General features: G+C 41.0%; 1 protein-coding gene across 1 annotated transcript in view; it reads right to left on the bottom strand.

Moving 5' to 3' along the window:
• Pkhd1l1 (PKHD1 like 1) overlaps positions 1–9,416 on the bottom strand; it is a 196,807-nt gene extending 187,391 nt beyond the window's left edge. The window contains exons 1-2 of the mRNA XM_045144474.1: positions 9,344–9,416; positions 7,234–7,323 (exon numbers count right to left, since the gene is read on the bottom strand). Coding sequence (XP_045000409.1) covers positions 7,234–7,323; positions 9,344–9,416 — 163 coding nt within the window. The remainder of the gene's footprint in view (positions 1–7,233; positions 7,324–9,343) is intronic.
• Between the last annotated feature and the right edge of the window lie 6,951 nt (positions 9,417–16,367).

Here is a 16,367-nt window from a genome sequence, read left to right as displayed (position 1 = left end):
ATATGCCCAAGAAATAAGACTGATAAATAAGATTGGATAGTGAACTATTAAACAAATCTTACCACTAAATGTTTTCTCAATGAAAAGTTAAATAAGACTTGTTACTATTCCATTATGAAAGTGAATTCACACCCCTATTAAATGTCTATAGTAGAATATTTTTATAAATTTAAGTTAGTACAGCTTTGCCCAGGTTAGGTAAACTTGAAAATGCCTATATTTTAACTTTAAAAAATACACATTTACAAATATTTTTTTATAAATGTTACAGGTGCTTAACATTACAATACAAATATGATCAAATTGATGACTTATAGTAATTTTGAAATTAAGAAAAATGTTCTCTTACAGTAAAGTATTTGTATCTGTTATTAATATAAACATATAAGCTTTTTAAATCTCATAACAAAATTACCTTTAGAGCAGATATACAGAGTAATAAATCTATCATCTGTGAGCAAGAATAAATGGTAAACCCAGAAATAAAAAACTTAATAGGTCTTCAATTTTTGTGCATAACACTATTTATAATACTATAAATAATAATAATACAATATAAATGCCTTGTCTGCAATAGTAATTAATGTTAGAAAAGAGTAAATGAATGTTAGCAGTTTCCAGGTGCATTTTAACAAAAAAATCATTTCTGCAACATCTACTCACATTAAATTGTTAAGAGCTGAACTGGAAGAATGTATTCCAGACATATGAGATGAACTCACTTTTAAATTACTGGACACAGTGTTGTTCAAAGGTATACTAGGATTCATGCATGAAGTATTGCATAGTTTAGCATATTCTTGAAGAAGGACTTTATTGTGCCAAGTGTTCATCACTCATATTATCACCAGACCTCCAGCTCTAGTAAAGCTAGACTGCCTGTGACAGCCCTATTTAAAAGAATAGGCCAGGCTTCAGCCTCTGATGTCCTGGGTTAGAATCCCAGCTCCAGCACTTTCTTCTGAAATAACTACAGGCAAGGAATGCTAAGTGCTATGTATGAGCAGTGCTTAGCATGGTACCTGGCTCAATAAGATATTATCAAGCAGCTCAGTACATATTTACAATGATTAGTCTCAAAAGTTCTGAGATTTTGGCCGGGTGTGGTGGCGCACACCTTTAATCCCAGCACTTGGGAGGCAGAGGTAGGAGGATCACCAAGAGTTCGAGGCCACCCTGAGACTCCATGGCAAATTCCAGGTCAGCCTGAGCCAAAGTGAGACCCTACCTCAAACCCCCCCCCCAAAAAAAAAAGTTCTGAGATTTTAGGTTCAGTGGAAGTATCTCTTTTATTCAAAATAAAACAGAATTCAATCAGGACCTGAGTCAATGCTATCTCTGAAATTAGGTTTAAGTTTAACCTTCTTAACCCCTATATTTTTAGTGCTTGCCTATTCTTTTTTCTTTTTCTTTGTTTTTCAGGATAGGGTTTCACTCTAGCCCAGGCTAATCTGGAATTCACTATGTAGTCTCAGGGTGGCCTCAAACTCATGACTATCCTCCTACCTCTGCCTCCCAAGTGCTGGGCTTTCTTTTAAGTATAGGAAAAATAAACAGAAACTCAATAAAGTGTAAAAGTTTTAATAAATAGCATTATTCCTCAAAGCTTAAATTTAAACCCATTTAATATCAATTAATATAAAAACAACTATAAATTTTACATATAAAAAGATATTTATATTTAGTTTTCAGTTTGAAATAGATAAGGTACTACTAAAATGAAATTGTTTGGGGAAAATAAAACCCAAAGTTGGCCATTTGCAAGCCCAGTCTTTTGCCAATTTCTGCTTATCTTTAGAGTTCACATTGAGTTTGCAACATATGGGAGTGTTGCTGGAAACTAAAAAGAATGGAAAGTTTTACTTGTGATCTACTCCAGGATGTGATAAATATATTTATTTTGTATTAGATGGATGCCACATCAGTGAGATATCAACACAGGTCTGTACTTTGGTATTGCTAAGACAAGAACAATCCTCAAGAATAATCCCAACACAAGATATTGTTTTTAGCTTAGTACTTACTATAATATCCAACATAAACATGTGAAGATGTCCAAGGAAAGCCAACGGGAAGATATGAACCAACTCAACAAGACTTAAAAACAACTTAACTAGACCTTTTGCTTTAAAAACACAGGTATAGCAATAGTTCTTTTTTTTTTTCTTTTTTGGCTAATTCCAAGGAGATAGCTTAGTGTTTAAGGTGAAAATCAAAGAACCCAGGTTTGAGTCCCCAGGACCCATGTAAGCCAGATGCACAAGGGGCACATGTGTCTGGAGTTTGTTTGCAGTGGCCTCAGGCCCTCGTGTGCCCATTCTCTCTTTGTTTGTCTTTCTTCTCTCTCTCTCTTAGCTTGCAAATAAATGAATAAATAATAAAAATATTTTTTGAAAAGGGAATGCAAATGCATCACTTTTACAAAAAGAATTTCAATTTACAAGTTTGGTTCTAAGCATCGTTGAGCACATGGCAGACAACTCTGGAATTTTTCCAAAGCACAAAGATTACAGGAAGGGTGGGGTGTCCCCTGGAAACAGAAGGGGATGAGACTGCAGATAGAAATTCCTCACATGTTGATGCAGATTTTTTTTCCCCTTTTGAAGAAGAACTGGAGATAGGAATTGCCAGGCACACAAACCTGTGTCTCCTGATAGCAGCTATCCAAAAGGAACGCCCAAGCTGCTGCTGCTAGAAAATGTGCATATTGAAAAAAGGATGGAAGGAAGAAAGAAAGAAAGAAAGAAAGAAAGAAAGAAAGAAAGAAAGAAAGAAAGAAAGAAAGAAAGAAGGAAAGAAAGAAAGAAGAAATAAGGGAGGGAGGGAGGGAGGGAGGGAGGGAGGGAGGAAAGAAAGAAAGAGAAAAACGTGTGTGTTGTTTAGAGCTGACAGTTTTCAGGTACAATGAAGGCTGCCTGTAAGTCTGTGTAAGTCTGGGTTGAGAGTACACAAATGTACTTAAATGTTGTAACCTTCAACACAGTGGGAAAGAAAAGTGAAGTGTGAAGAGTGAAGGATAGAAGATAACTCCCAAGGAATGAAATCATGGCTCCAAGGGCAGAGTAACAAAACTGAAATTGCTCTAATTTGTATAGCATAGTTTATAAAATGTAAATTAGTCACCTTATCCTTTTCAAGAGTCCCGGGAGATGGAAACTAATAGCCCATTCTACCGAGGAGAAAGCTAAGGACCAGAGAACTAATCTGTTACAGATGTGCAGTGGCAATGGTAAAATTAAAAGCCAGTCAGCTTGAACCAAAGTCCCTGTCTTTACAAAATATAAAAATGTAAGCCAGGCATGGTGGCACATGCCTTTAATCCTGGCACTGGGAAGCAGAGGTAGGAGGCTCACCATGAGTTCGAGGCCACCCTTAGACTACATAGTGAATTCCAGGTCAGCCTGGGCTTGAGTGAGACCCCACCTTGAGAAACTAAAATAAATAAATAAATAATTTTAAAATGTGTATAACTGAACACTTAACTTCAGCACAAATGTGTATGTCAGATATTGTCATAAGGAAAAAGGAGGAAAAAAGTAAGATATTAGTCCTTATCTCATTAACTTTTTAAAAATAGAGACATGATAAGTACAAGCAATGAAACCAAGATGGATGTGGATACTACAAACATAACAAAGTGGCATTTCTCCTCATCTATCTATCACCTTAGAAGAAGATACACTCATTTGCATGATCATGTCATTGTTCAAAACACTTGCTTTGGTATCATAGTAGTCAATTTTATCTTTGTCTCCTTAAGCACAGCCCGTTTTCTCTTCCTCCTCTTCCTCCGTCAAGGTGATACATGCTAGTCTAGCATTCCACCAACGAGCTATATCTCCAAACCCAAGCACAGCTTTTGAATAAATAATACAGTAGCAAATGTTTGCATTTAAATGTCAATGTTGGCCGGGCGTGGTGGTGCATGCCTTTAATCCCAGCACTGGGAGGCAGAGGAAGGAGAATCACTGCGAGTTTGAGGCCACCTTGAGACTACATAGTGAATTCCAGGTCAGCCTGGGCTAGAGTGAGACCCTATCTCGAAAGACCAAAAATATAAAAATAAAAATAAATAAATGTCAATGTCATGTTTTAAAAATAGCCAAGAGTCATGTAGATACCAAAATGTTAGTAGTAGATTTTCTAGTGGGTGGAACTAGCTTCTAAACCACTACTTTCTCTTGCGCTTTACTTTTTCGTATTGAATTCTAAAATTAAATCATTTGTTCTTGTAGTAACAGGAGGTTTGTGTTTTGCTTCTTTTTAATGTCATTGTTATTATTTTATGGACATCATAGGTGTCCAAAACCCCATATTAAGCCTAGTTATTTATTGAATAGGTATTTAATACCTATCTTAATAAGGTCTGATTAACACACAAAAAGATGGATACATTTAATGCACTGGATACAACTTGATTGACCTGGAGATAAAATTATACCCATGAAACTATCACTACAAGTACTTCTATAAACATATCCACCATCCCCAAAAGTTTTCTCCTGACCTTTTGACCATTATTTTTAAACATTCAGAATAGAAACATTTGGTGTAAGAGCTCCTTGAAATAAAAATTTTAGTATACTAAACATACTGTCCCCAGCAGACACTTCAGTGCTCTCTTGACATAGCTGATGCCTTGTCCACGTTGATCTTGACCTTTGCTGCCAGTCTCACAGCCACCCTACTAATATCCACTTTTATAAAGCAGCAAGAGGGCTGGAGAGATGGCTTAGCAGTTAAGTGTTTGCCTGTGAAGCCTAAGGACCCCGGTTCGAGGCTCGATTTCCCAGGACCTACGTTAGCCAGATGCACACAGGGGCGCATGTGTCTGAAGTTCGTTTGCAGCGGCTGGAGGCCCTGGTGCACCCATTCTTGCTCTCTCCCTCTCTCTCTCTTTGTCTGTTGCTTTCAAATAAATAAACAATTTTTTTCAAAGTAATAAAACAGCAAGAACAGTACTTACATTCACCCTCAAAAGAAAGACATATGCCAACATATTCTTAGTCACCTACAGTGTATGATTAAAGCAGGTAGAGAAAAAGCAAATTATGACAAGGGTGCAAGTGTCTGAAAGTCAAATAGGATTTAACCATCTATAATTCTCTGCCAAGCATATTCAGAAGCAGCTGATGGGGACTCTAAAAGTTCACAATTCCATTTTGTGCTTCATTATTTACAGTTGAAATTATGGCTAGAGTAACAGGGATGTTCTTCTAAAGTGCCCTGGGAACAAGTACTATGTTTTTCCTATTTCTAGCTGGGCACAATCTGGGTCTTTATACCCAAACTGCAATCATGAGTCCTGTGTCAGAAGAAGTTCAGGTATGGAAACAGAAGGAAATGGCTGGGTATTTGGTTTTCTTTCATTTTAATCTAGCCATTTCTTCTCATGCCATTTAAATTTCTCTAAAACCCAACAGTTGCAAATCCATAATCATATCAGCGTTATACAATTTAAAGGAGATATATTTAAGACAACCTTAAAATAACTTTTCAAATACATTTTTCCTCCTCCTAACTTGAAAAACACGGCACATAAGTATGGTGTTCATAGTTCATAGTTCAGCTGTTTTAAGAATGTCATTGAGAGCTAAATTTTATAGAAATTCACATTTAAGTAGTTATGATAATAATAATCAATATTTGGTTTGTCAACTTCTGACTCCAAAAAAAATGCTCATTACTTACTTTAAAAACAAAATAGCAGACTTTCTTAATATTTCCAAAATGCTTTTCATGGCCTTCAAATATGATCACTTACATTACAAAGACCTGATGGCTAACACAACCACATGTTTTTATTTATATCTAGGAAGAGAAGCTCATTAAATATATCTGCTGGTTGCCGTCTATGTTTTCACCGTGGGACAGACAGGTAGGAGGAAAGAGAATCATACATAACTCATGCCTTGATGAACGTGTGATAGGGGTTAGGTGGCAGCTGAAGGGAGCCACAGTTTTCTTTTTTACTGTCCTACATTAGCATGTCTGTCATGAGTAACTATTCTGCTTCTTTTTTGTTTGTTTGATTTATGGGTTTTTTTTTTAGGGGGGTAGGATTTCACACCAGTTCTGGCTGGCCTGGAATTCATTATGTAGTCTCAGGGTGGCCTTGAACTCTCGGTGATCCTCCTACCTCTGCCTTCCCAGTGCTGGGATTAAAGGCGTGCACCACCACACCCGACTTCCTTTTTAATATATAGCCAGGCATGGTGGTGCATGTCTTTATATTTTATTATTTATTTGACAGAGAAAGAGGGAGAGAGAGAGAGAGAGTGAGCATACCAGGGCCTCCAGCCACTGCAAACGAACTCCAGACGCATGTGCCCCCTTGTGCATCTGGCTAATGTGGGTCCTGGGGAAATGACCCTGGGTCCTTTGGCTTTGCAGGCAAATGCCTTTAGCCACTACACCATCATTCCAGTCCCAAGCCATCCCTCCAGCCTCCCCCCATTTTTTTTTTATCAATTTTCTTACCAACACCTCTCTGAACATGTTTCACTGAAAATAAAATGAGTTAAATTGATTACCAGATTTATGAGAAATAAACCTGATAGTTATAGAGTTGAGTTAAAGTTATTCCTTTTACTTCCATCATTAGTTCCCGATCTTACTGTCAGACCCGTCTCTGTAATAAGAATCAAGGTGATGAGGTTGATAAGAATGTGGTCTATCAAAGGGACAAAATTTTACTCCCTTGGCCAAATGGAGAAATCATCACAGTGATTTTTCTTTTTTGGAGGGGTGGATTTTAATTGTAAAACTCAAAATATGGTTAGGTCTATAGCTTAGTGGTAGTGTGTTTGCCTAGCATACACACTGTGAAATATTGCTTAAAAGACCTTGGGTTGGGGAGGTTTCTTAGTAGAGTGCAGGGCCATAGCATGTGCAAGGTCCAAGGTTCATTCCCCAGCACTGCAGAAATAAAGAAAATGTCAAGGGCTGGAGAGATGGCTTGATAGGTAAGGCAGTTGCCTGAGAAGTCTAAGGATCCAGGTCTGATTCCCCAGTACTCTTGTAAGCCAGATGCATAAACTAGCACATGTGTCTGGAGTTTGTTTACAGTGGCTACAGGCCATTGCATACCTATTTTCTCCCTCTCTCTCTCTCTCTCTCTCTCTCTCTCTCTTCTTCTTCTTCTTCTTCTTCTCTCCCTATCTCTTAAATAAATAAATAGGAAATGTTTCCGTCTTGGTGCTTGTGCACCTATAGCCATGCAAAGCAGCATACCTTCTCCTCTGATGGTCAGCCTCGTTGCTCCGTTGATGCTACCATATTTAGGCATTACTTCTGTGACTTTGGGGATTGCTTTAGAGCGATCTAGAAGACACAAAAGCATAGCACATATAAAATCATCAATGTCTTTGTTTCAAGTGTGTCTCACATTATTAGAAAAACACTGTGACAGTGATGGGACTAAAAGTAAATCATCTCTTTCTATTTTATGACTTAACTAACCAAGGTCTTGACAAGTATTTAAGTAGTTCAGTTAGTTAACACTCACTAGCTTTGTATAAAGCACTATCTCAGGTGCTCAAAAGGGCAGAACTAACACAAAAGCATTTTCCTATTTCTTACCCCTCATTTTAAACATGTATTAAACCTTGAATTTCATGTCACACGCTGGTAATTGCAGATCTATGACAAGCAGCTTCTTACATAGCAACAGACGACAACCTGTATGCAGAAGTAGATCGTAATAAAAGGACACACGCACACAGCAGGCTCTCCGGTGCTGCCCGGAGTTAGGCAGGCAGCAGAACTCTTGGCAAAGAAATGAGACCAACTAACCAGAAGGGCAGGAGCACTGGGCCCCGGGGCCTGGGAGCCTCCTTTATGTTGAAAATCATGCTGTGATTGGTCAAGTCTTCACTACACATTTTCAGGCAGAAATGCACTCTATCCAACCAATATTTCCTTAAATTATGGTTGAAAATATAGTCCAGGGATGTATAATTTAATAGGAAATACTTTTCTGTGACATTAGAGAAGATAATCTCTGGGATCTTTCCAGTGTCCTACTGATGCTGAACTCTTAGCATAAAGGTCACTATTCCACTCAAGGAACTGTGTCAGCTTCCTAGGGGGTATTTAGGGGAACATCATCAGTGTTTGCTTTCCAAAAGTTTAACTCAGACAGTACAGAGTGACTGAATGAACGGAGCCTGAGCCCTGGCAGATTCCAACAAAGCATTTCCCTTACACTGTGGGGGCACACAAGTTTCTCTACAAAGGGGAACCCCATGCTGTATCTTAAATATGAACAAGGATGGAGACAGAGGGAATTGCCAGGACAAATGTAGGCCGGACGGGCTTATCTGAAAAAGCGTAAGTAAGTAGTTAACAGAACGTAACTCAAAGATACACAGTGGCTAGAATTATTTTATTTACTGCTGAAATGTAAGAGCTAGTCTTCTAATTAGTAGCTACAACAATTTCTAGGAGTAATAAGAAACATTTAAGTGGAGACACAAAGAAAAGCCAGGGACTTGCTTGAAATGTATTGTCAGAACGTGTAATATATATATATATATATATATATCTATATATATATATCTATATATATAGATATATATATATATATAATTGAACAGTGCATTCCTGCCTGAAAATGTGCAACGTGGTCCTCAGCTATAACAGCTAAAGTTCTATAACATAAAAGAGGTTCCTGGGCACTCAGACCCAGTGCTCTTCAGGTTAGCCTGTCTCTTGTTCTAGCCAGCAGTTCCAAGTTGTTCCTCCTTCTTAGGGTGCCCACATACCTCCAGGAACCCAGAGCCAAGAGGAGACCTGCAGGGAGGGAGTCGGATCCTATCTCCAGACGGTTCAGCCTCTTCTATCTCAAGTTCATCCTCCCCTTATCTCCGCAGACAACTCCAATTTCTTATCTTATCACTTTCTCCCAGCCCTCTCCCAGGTATCACTTTGAAAACGCAGGGCAGCTTCCCCTGGAAGTGACTGACACCCGTCACAAAGACCCATTCCTGTCCTCTTGGTGGACTTGCCTGCCTTCCCTTCAGTGACCCCAGGAAGAATGAGGCCAGGGGATCTCAGGAGGAGCTTGCGGCCTCTCAGCCACATCTCTTCAGCTGTCCCTTTGCAGGAAAGAGCTGCACAGCAGGGCTGATGAACTAAAAACAATCTCTTGCACCCACCCACCCCCGTCTGTCACTGATCCTGTCAAGCCTTTCTTCTACGCCCTCAGCTTCCCAAGATCGCCTGGGCCCAGGGACAGGTGCCAGGTGGTCCCGCCTTCCCCTAGGACCCTTTGGGTAGAAGAGTAGGGTTAGTGTCTACGGGGCGTCTCACTGTTTGCCTCCCCAAAGTCCCCGCGCGTTACCTGTGCCGCGATGTGCGGCGCACAGAAGCAGCCCGCAGAGACCCCAGGCCCCCAGGAGCCACAGGTGTCGCATCTCAGAGCCGCCGCCGGGAGCCTGCCTGCCCCGCCGCTCGCCGCCAGGGAGCTCGGGAGACGCCCGCGGCTCGGGCGCACGGACTCGGCACTGGGACTCGCCCAGCGGCCCGCGAACTCGGCCGGGTCCGCCCCACCCCCGGCGCCCTGCTGCGCCTATGGCATTGGCACGGGGACGCGCGCGCGCACACACACACACCCCTAGACACACACACCCCTAGACACACACACCCCTAGACACACACACACACACACACACACACACACACACACCCCTAGCAGAGAAACCAGGCCAGCCCAGTAGTCCTGGGTTCTACTGAGTTTTGTTGAAAGAAATCACAGGTCAAGTTTTTGTTGTTGCTGCTGGTGTTTAGGTGGGTTTTGTGGGGTTATTTTTTTTTGGGGGGGGGTGCAGGATCTCGTCCACTTTTCCCTTTCTTTGCTTAATTTAAATTCTAGACTTGTATAACTTTTGCAAGTTGCCAAGTTTTTGAAATTTTTATTGGGAACTTTAAACATATGGCAAGTTACTTATATTTCCATTGGGTGATATATACTCCTGTGGCCCCTGTCCCCAGGCCCCACTCCATCGGGAGCTCTCCTCTGTGGGGCTGTAATCACTGGCGGGGTATACGCCAGTCAGGTGAGGGAGACAATGCGTTGAGTACATCTTCCTAATTGTCGGTTTTTCGTTCTTTTCACCCCTTTTGCACCTTCTGCAATGTTCCCTGAGCCTTGAAGGGGTGGCTGTAAGAACTCTAAAGTATCGGGCTCTTGGCAGCCTCGTATTTTCTGCTGATGATGAGTTTTGAATGTCCTCCGTGTCTACTGCCATCTCCCTGTGGACTGAGGTCTCAGGGTGGGCTTGAGAACAGTACTCATGTTTAGTCCACCACTTCCTCTGTAGTACTTCCTGGGTCTTGGAAGATTATTTACCAATTTCCCTAAGTCATTAATCATTCCAAGTGCATTACTTACAAGACCACTGTGGTAGTTTGAATGTGAATGTATGCCCCCCATTACTTGAGGTTTTTTTTTTTTTTTCATTAAGCTTTCAACTTGAGTCTCCAGCAGCCTGCTACAAGAGATGTCACTGGAGATGGAGCTGAAGTCTAGTCCTAAGGTGAGCACAGAGCCAGTTGGAGCTCTGCCTGTGTTTGCTGGCTGTTAGCTTCCTCTCTCTGCTATGCTGATGTATGATGGAGTAAGGCAGCTTCTTCCACCATTGATGGTGTTCCGCTGCATGCTGTAATCCTGAAATAAACCCCTTCCTCTCATAAGCTGCTTCTGGTCAGATGTTTGCCCAGCAATGTGAAGAAGGTAACTGCAACAACCACCTAATACCCAAGCCCCACTCATTTCCCCTTTCCTGTTCATGTGTGATCAAGATATCTCTTCCACTGACAATCATCATCATCATCATCATAAAATCTTAATGTTTCTCAACCACTATGCCTACAATACAGTAGATGGGACAGTGCCAGTGCTGTTGTTACTACTGCTATCCTCATTATCCAACCAGTAGACCGAGGCTCAGTAATGTTAGGCAGCTTGCCAAAGGCCATGCATCTAGGGCTGGATATCTGGCCCAACGTTTAAGGTGCTCGCCTGCCAAGCACAACAACCTGAGTTCAATTCCCCAGGAGCCGCATCAAGGCAGATATACAACATGGCACATGTATCTGCAGTTTGTTTGCAGTAGCTAGACACTCTGGCCTGCCAGTTCTCCTTCTGTGTGTCTGTCTCTCTTCTCTCTGACTATCTCAGCTTGCTAAAAGCCATTCATCGAGTGTGAAGTGAGAACTACAGTAGTTACTCCAGAGCCAGAGTTCTTATCCCCCACTCCAGGAGGGCAGAACTCCTGTGAGAACTTGCCCTGTGCCTGACTGCTCTGGGTAGAAAAGGAAGGAGAACCAGGGGTCCCTAACTTCATGGAATGTGTAGTTTCTCATTCTCTACTGAGTGGTCGCCAAAACAATTCCAAAACCCTCAATGTTTTTAACAACTTAACCTCCTTATCTCTTTACTGTCTGCTTATCCCATCCACTCCTCTTTCAGTTTCTTCATTTGAATGTACTGTGTTCTTGAAAGATGCTTAAGCCAATTTATGGACCATATATTGACCTTTAATCCTAGCACTTGGTAGGCAGAGGTAGGGGAATTGCCGGGAGGCCACCAAGACTACACATAGTGAATTCAAGGCCAGCCTGTTCTAGAGCAAGACCTTACTTTGAAAAATTAAAAATTATTTAAAAAAAAAAGTACATGGTGGACATTTATGTTTGTGCCCTTATATTACTGCTACTCTCATTTTTGGTTAAAGAAGCTTCTCTTTTCAAGTGGCCATGACCACTGGGGAGACCCAAAACTTACAAAAGTGCTGAGGAGTGACAGTGAAGTATTCAACAGAGTGACAGTCATCTCTATTGCCTTCTCCAAGGGTCACTGTGGAAGAGGTGGAAAAAGAACGTTAGAGCCACAGGAAGGTGAGGGCGCTTTGCAATATTGCATTCCAGACACAAAGAAATGAACACCATTGCATTTGTGCTCTTACAGGGTACTGCAGTTAGCTTCACATTGCTAGCAAACACCACAACAAGAGCAGCTTATGGAAGGAAAGGGTTTATTTTGGTTTACTGACTCTAGAGGAAGCTTCATGATGGCAGGGGAAATGATGGGCATCATCAGAGGCTTGATATCACCTCCTGGCCAACAAAACAAAATGATGCATTTCATTTCTGTGTAATTTTGCATTTTTCATAAATACAAAGTTTTAAATTCTCTTTACTCAACTTTTCATTTTTCATTGTTTCAGGGAGAATAATTCTTCATACATGATATTACCAGTTCCTCCATTTGTGTTCTTCAAAACTCATCCTCTCCCAACTTCTTTCAACAAAGTTCTACTTACTTCACTCTAATGATTCCCCTCCCCTTTATGCCTAATTTTTCCTAGGAATAAATACAGTATTATGTAAAGACTGAAAGCAAACAAATGGAACTTCATTTTGTGTGTGTGTGTTTGTTTGAGAAAGACTCCATAATGTAGAATATACCACCACACCCTACTTTTTTGTTTGTTTGTTTTCTCAAGGTAGGGTTACACGCTTATCTGAAATTCACTACTAGTCTCAGGGTGGCCTCAAACTCACAGTGATCCTCCTACGTCTGCCTCCCAAGTGCTGGTATTAAAACCATTCATCACCACACCTGGCTCCCTAATGGGCTTAAAAAAAATTTTTTTTGTTTATTTTTATTTATTTATTTGACAGCAACAGACAGAGAGAGAAAGAAGCAGAGAGAGAGAGAGAGAATGAACATGCCATAGCCTCCAGCCACTGCAAACGAACTCCATACGCATGCGCCCCCTTGTGCATCTGGCTAATGTGGGTCATGGGGAATCGAGCCTTGAACCAGCATCCTTAGGCTTCAAAGGCAAACACTTAACTGCTAAGCCATCTCTCCAGCTCCCTGCTGGACGTTTTTGAAAAAATATTTTTTATTTAGTATTCATACATAAATAAAATAGATAAATAAATAATAGAGGAAAAATATTTTTATATATAGAGAGACCATTACCAGTATTGTAAACAAACTCCAGACATATCCACCACTTTGTTCATCTGCCTTTACATGGGTATTGGGTATTAAACATGGGCCAGTAAGTTTTGCCAGCAAGTGCTTTTAACCACGGAATAATCTTTCCAGCCCTCTGCTAGACTTTTATTTTTATTTTTTTTGTAAAATTATGGAAAAGTCTTGATTTGTTTGTTTTCACACTTCTCAAAGAGCTAACTCCTTTAGTAAGCATCTTGTCTAAAGCTCTCATTACCCACCTTATTCATCCACTCCAAGAGGCTATATACATGCTTCCAGCTGTGCCCTAAGTACTTGATAGGCATATGGAAAGAATAGATGCTAGGAATACAGTAAACAAATAAGATGGACTGTGGTGGTTGGATTCAGGTGTCCCCCATAAACTTCTGTGTTCTGAATGCTACATTCCCAGCTGATGGAGATTTGGAAATTAAGGCCTCTGGCTGATGGGTATTATAGCCCCTTTCCCCTTGCCAATGTTTGGCACACTCTCCTGTTGCTATTGTCTACTTTATGTTGCCATGGGGTGATGTCCACCCTCTTCTCATGCCATTGTTTTTCCCTGCTATCATGAAGCTTCCCCTTGAGTTGGTAAGCCAAAATCAACCCTTTTCCCCCCAAAGCTGCTGTTGGTTGGGTGATTTCTGCCAGAAATGTGAACCTGACTGCAACAGTAAAGTTGGTATCAGAAGTTCAGTTGCTGCTAGGTACCTGACTGTGTGGCTTTGATCTTTTGGAGCTGATTTTCAAAGGAATGTGGAAGGATTTGAAACCTTGGCCTAAGAGAGGCTTTGCAGTGCTGTAAGTACAGCTTGATCGACTATTCTGGTCAGAGTTGAAAGACCTGAATTCAGTCAGAACTATGGACTGTGAGGTTTGGCTGGTGAAGATGAGAAAGAGCTTTACCTGGACTGGGATAGAAGCAGTTTGTGTGAGAGGCTTGCTGTTATGAGACATTGTGCAGGTTGCATTGCATAAAAATGGGCTGGTGTGAGCAGAGGGATATGGCACAGAGGAAAAAAAAATGAAATCTTTGGGTGAAACTACCACCCTTTCAGCTGTATTTGAGAGATTACAACCATTACGATTGGGTAAGCTGACTTGTATTGGGATAACAGAAAGAATGTAGACTCTTTTGAAGGGGCCTAAATATTCAAAGAGCATCCTGTTCTTCAGAGTCTGTTTTATTCGTCCCTTGATTAGCAAATTGGCACCCTACCTAGTATTGTGGAGTATAAGAAATGCAAGAAAGAGAGGGCTGTAAAATTTGCAACACAGTCTTGTGTTATGGAAATGGCCATGGGCAATGTGTAGTAGGTTTGCTAGATGCCTGCATGGAGACCTGACAGAGCCATGAGGACAGACTGTGGGTTGCAGTGGAGTCCTAGACGAGATTCCAGGACCACAAGATGGCTGCCAAGGAGAGCTGCTGTCCCCTGATTAAGTTTTCTAGAACTGTCAGTAGCCTAGCCAGAGGGGCAGAATTGGAACTCCAGATTCTTGTTGCTGGTTAGAATTATTGGACTTGGAGATTTGTCACTGACTAGACTTGTTGCACTTGGAGCTGCAGAGATTGATGTCTGCCCTGTTTAAATCTTGTGTTGGTTGAATTTATTTTTTTTTATTTTTTATTTTTTATTTTTTGCTATGGTCAGTGCCATCTTTTGCAGTGTGAGTGTTTATTCTGTGCCATTATGGATTTTGGAGGTTTTTGTTTTTTGCATAATGGCTTGGTTAAAAGACCTTGGATTATGGGATGTTTGAAAATCATTAGAATTGATAAAAATTATGGGGACTTTCCCCTTTGAAACTCCACTCTCCATCATATCCCCTCCCCCTCTCAATCAGTCTCTCTTTTATTTCAATATCATGATCTTTTCCTCCTATTATGATGGTCTTGTGTAGGTAGTGTCAGGCACTGTGAGGTCATGGATATTCAGGCCATTTTGTGTCTGGAGGAGCACGTTGTAAGGAGTCCTACCCTTCCTTTGACTCTTAGATTCTTTCTACCACCTCTTTTGCAATGGACCCTGAGCCTTGGAAGTGGTGATAGAGATATTTAAGTGCTGAACACTCCTCTGTCCCTTCTTCTTAGCACCATGGTGCCTTCTGAGTCATCCTAAGGTCACTGCCATCTGAAAAGAGAAGCTTCTCAAACCAAATGTGAGAGTAGCAATTAATATATGGGAATGAACATTAAGAGAAGTGCTTACTGGGCAGTTTGGTGAGCATAGTATCTACATTTAGCCAGACAGCAGCAGATGTTACACTCCTAGGGCTGATAACTACCCTTGTAGGTTTTCAGTACCAGGGATATATTCCCTCCAATGGAGCAGGCCTCCAATCAACTTAGAGGGTTGTTGGTTTCCCCCATAACAAACATGCCACTATTGCACCCATTGGCTCATTTTGCCTGGCTGGCCAAATATAAGGCTTGCAGTGTTGAATATCATCACTGGTGATTTGTCTCTCTCCCATTGAACTGCATGCAGCATAGCTTTTTCCAGATTTCTGTCAGCTGGTCTACATGGAGGAGGTTTTCAGCTCAGTTCCAGCAGGATTTGTCAGTGACCTTGCAGCCCAATTATGTGGAGTCTTCAGTACTATGGTCTTACCATCTATTCCTGGTGGGAAACCAAGGGCCTTGGCAATGGCCTGTAATGTTTTGGTGGCATCAGGGACCTCATTGGCCAACAACTCACTGGAAGGTATCCCATTTTCTAGTAACAATCTATGGCTCCTGAGTGTTCCATTGTCAAAAAAAAGTGGGTTTCCATATGACTTAATTATATCCTCTTAGATTTTGATTAGCCCTCCCTCAACCTTTTCTTTACTCAATCTTTTCCCCTGACCTTAAGCCTTTTCACCCCCATTAATCTGTTCTTTTACATATATACAGTACCATCCTATTACCTTTCTGTGATGACAGGAGTGTTGGAAATTTTTTCATATATTTTTTTGTCCATTTGTGTGTGTGTTCTTTTGAGGAAATATCTACTAAGCTGTGTTGGCCATTTTTGAATCATTTATTGGTTTTGATTTTTTTTTTTCTTTTTTTCCTGAGGCAGCTGTCTCACTCTAACCTAGGCTGACCTGGAATTCACTATGTCGTCTCAGGCTGGCCTCAAACGCACATGATCTTCCCACCTCAGCCTCACAAGTGCTGAGATTAAAGGCCTGCATGTTTTAGGGTTGTTATCTCCTTATCAGATGCTATCTTTTTGTTTCCATTCTGTAGATTGTCTCTTCAGTAACCCACTTGTTTCCTTTGCTGTAAGAAGCATATTGCTTTGAAATAATGCCATTTGTTTTATATTTGCCCTTGTGGCTGGCTATGCCATGGAGCATTTCAGTA

Source organism: Jaculus jaculus, chromosome 2 (assembly GCF_020740685.1).
Source record: "Jaculus jaculus isolate mJacJac1 chromosome 2, mJacJac1.mat.Y.cur, whole genome shotgun sequence".
Taxonomy (NCBI): Eukaryota; Metazoa; Chordata; class Mammalia; order Rodentia; family Dipodidae; genus Jaculus; species Jaculus jaculus.
Note: the sequence above shows the minus strand (reverse complement) of the source record. Positions and strands in the feature narration are given on the sequence as shown.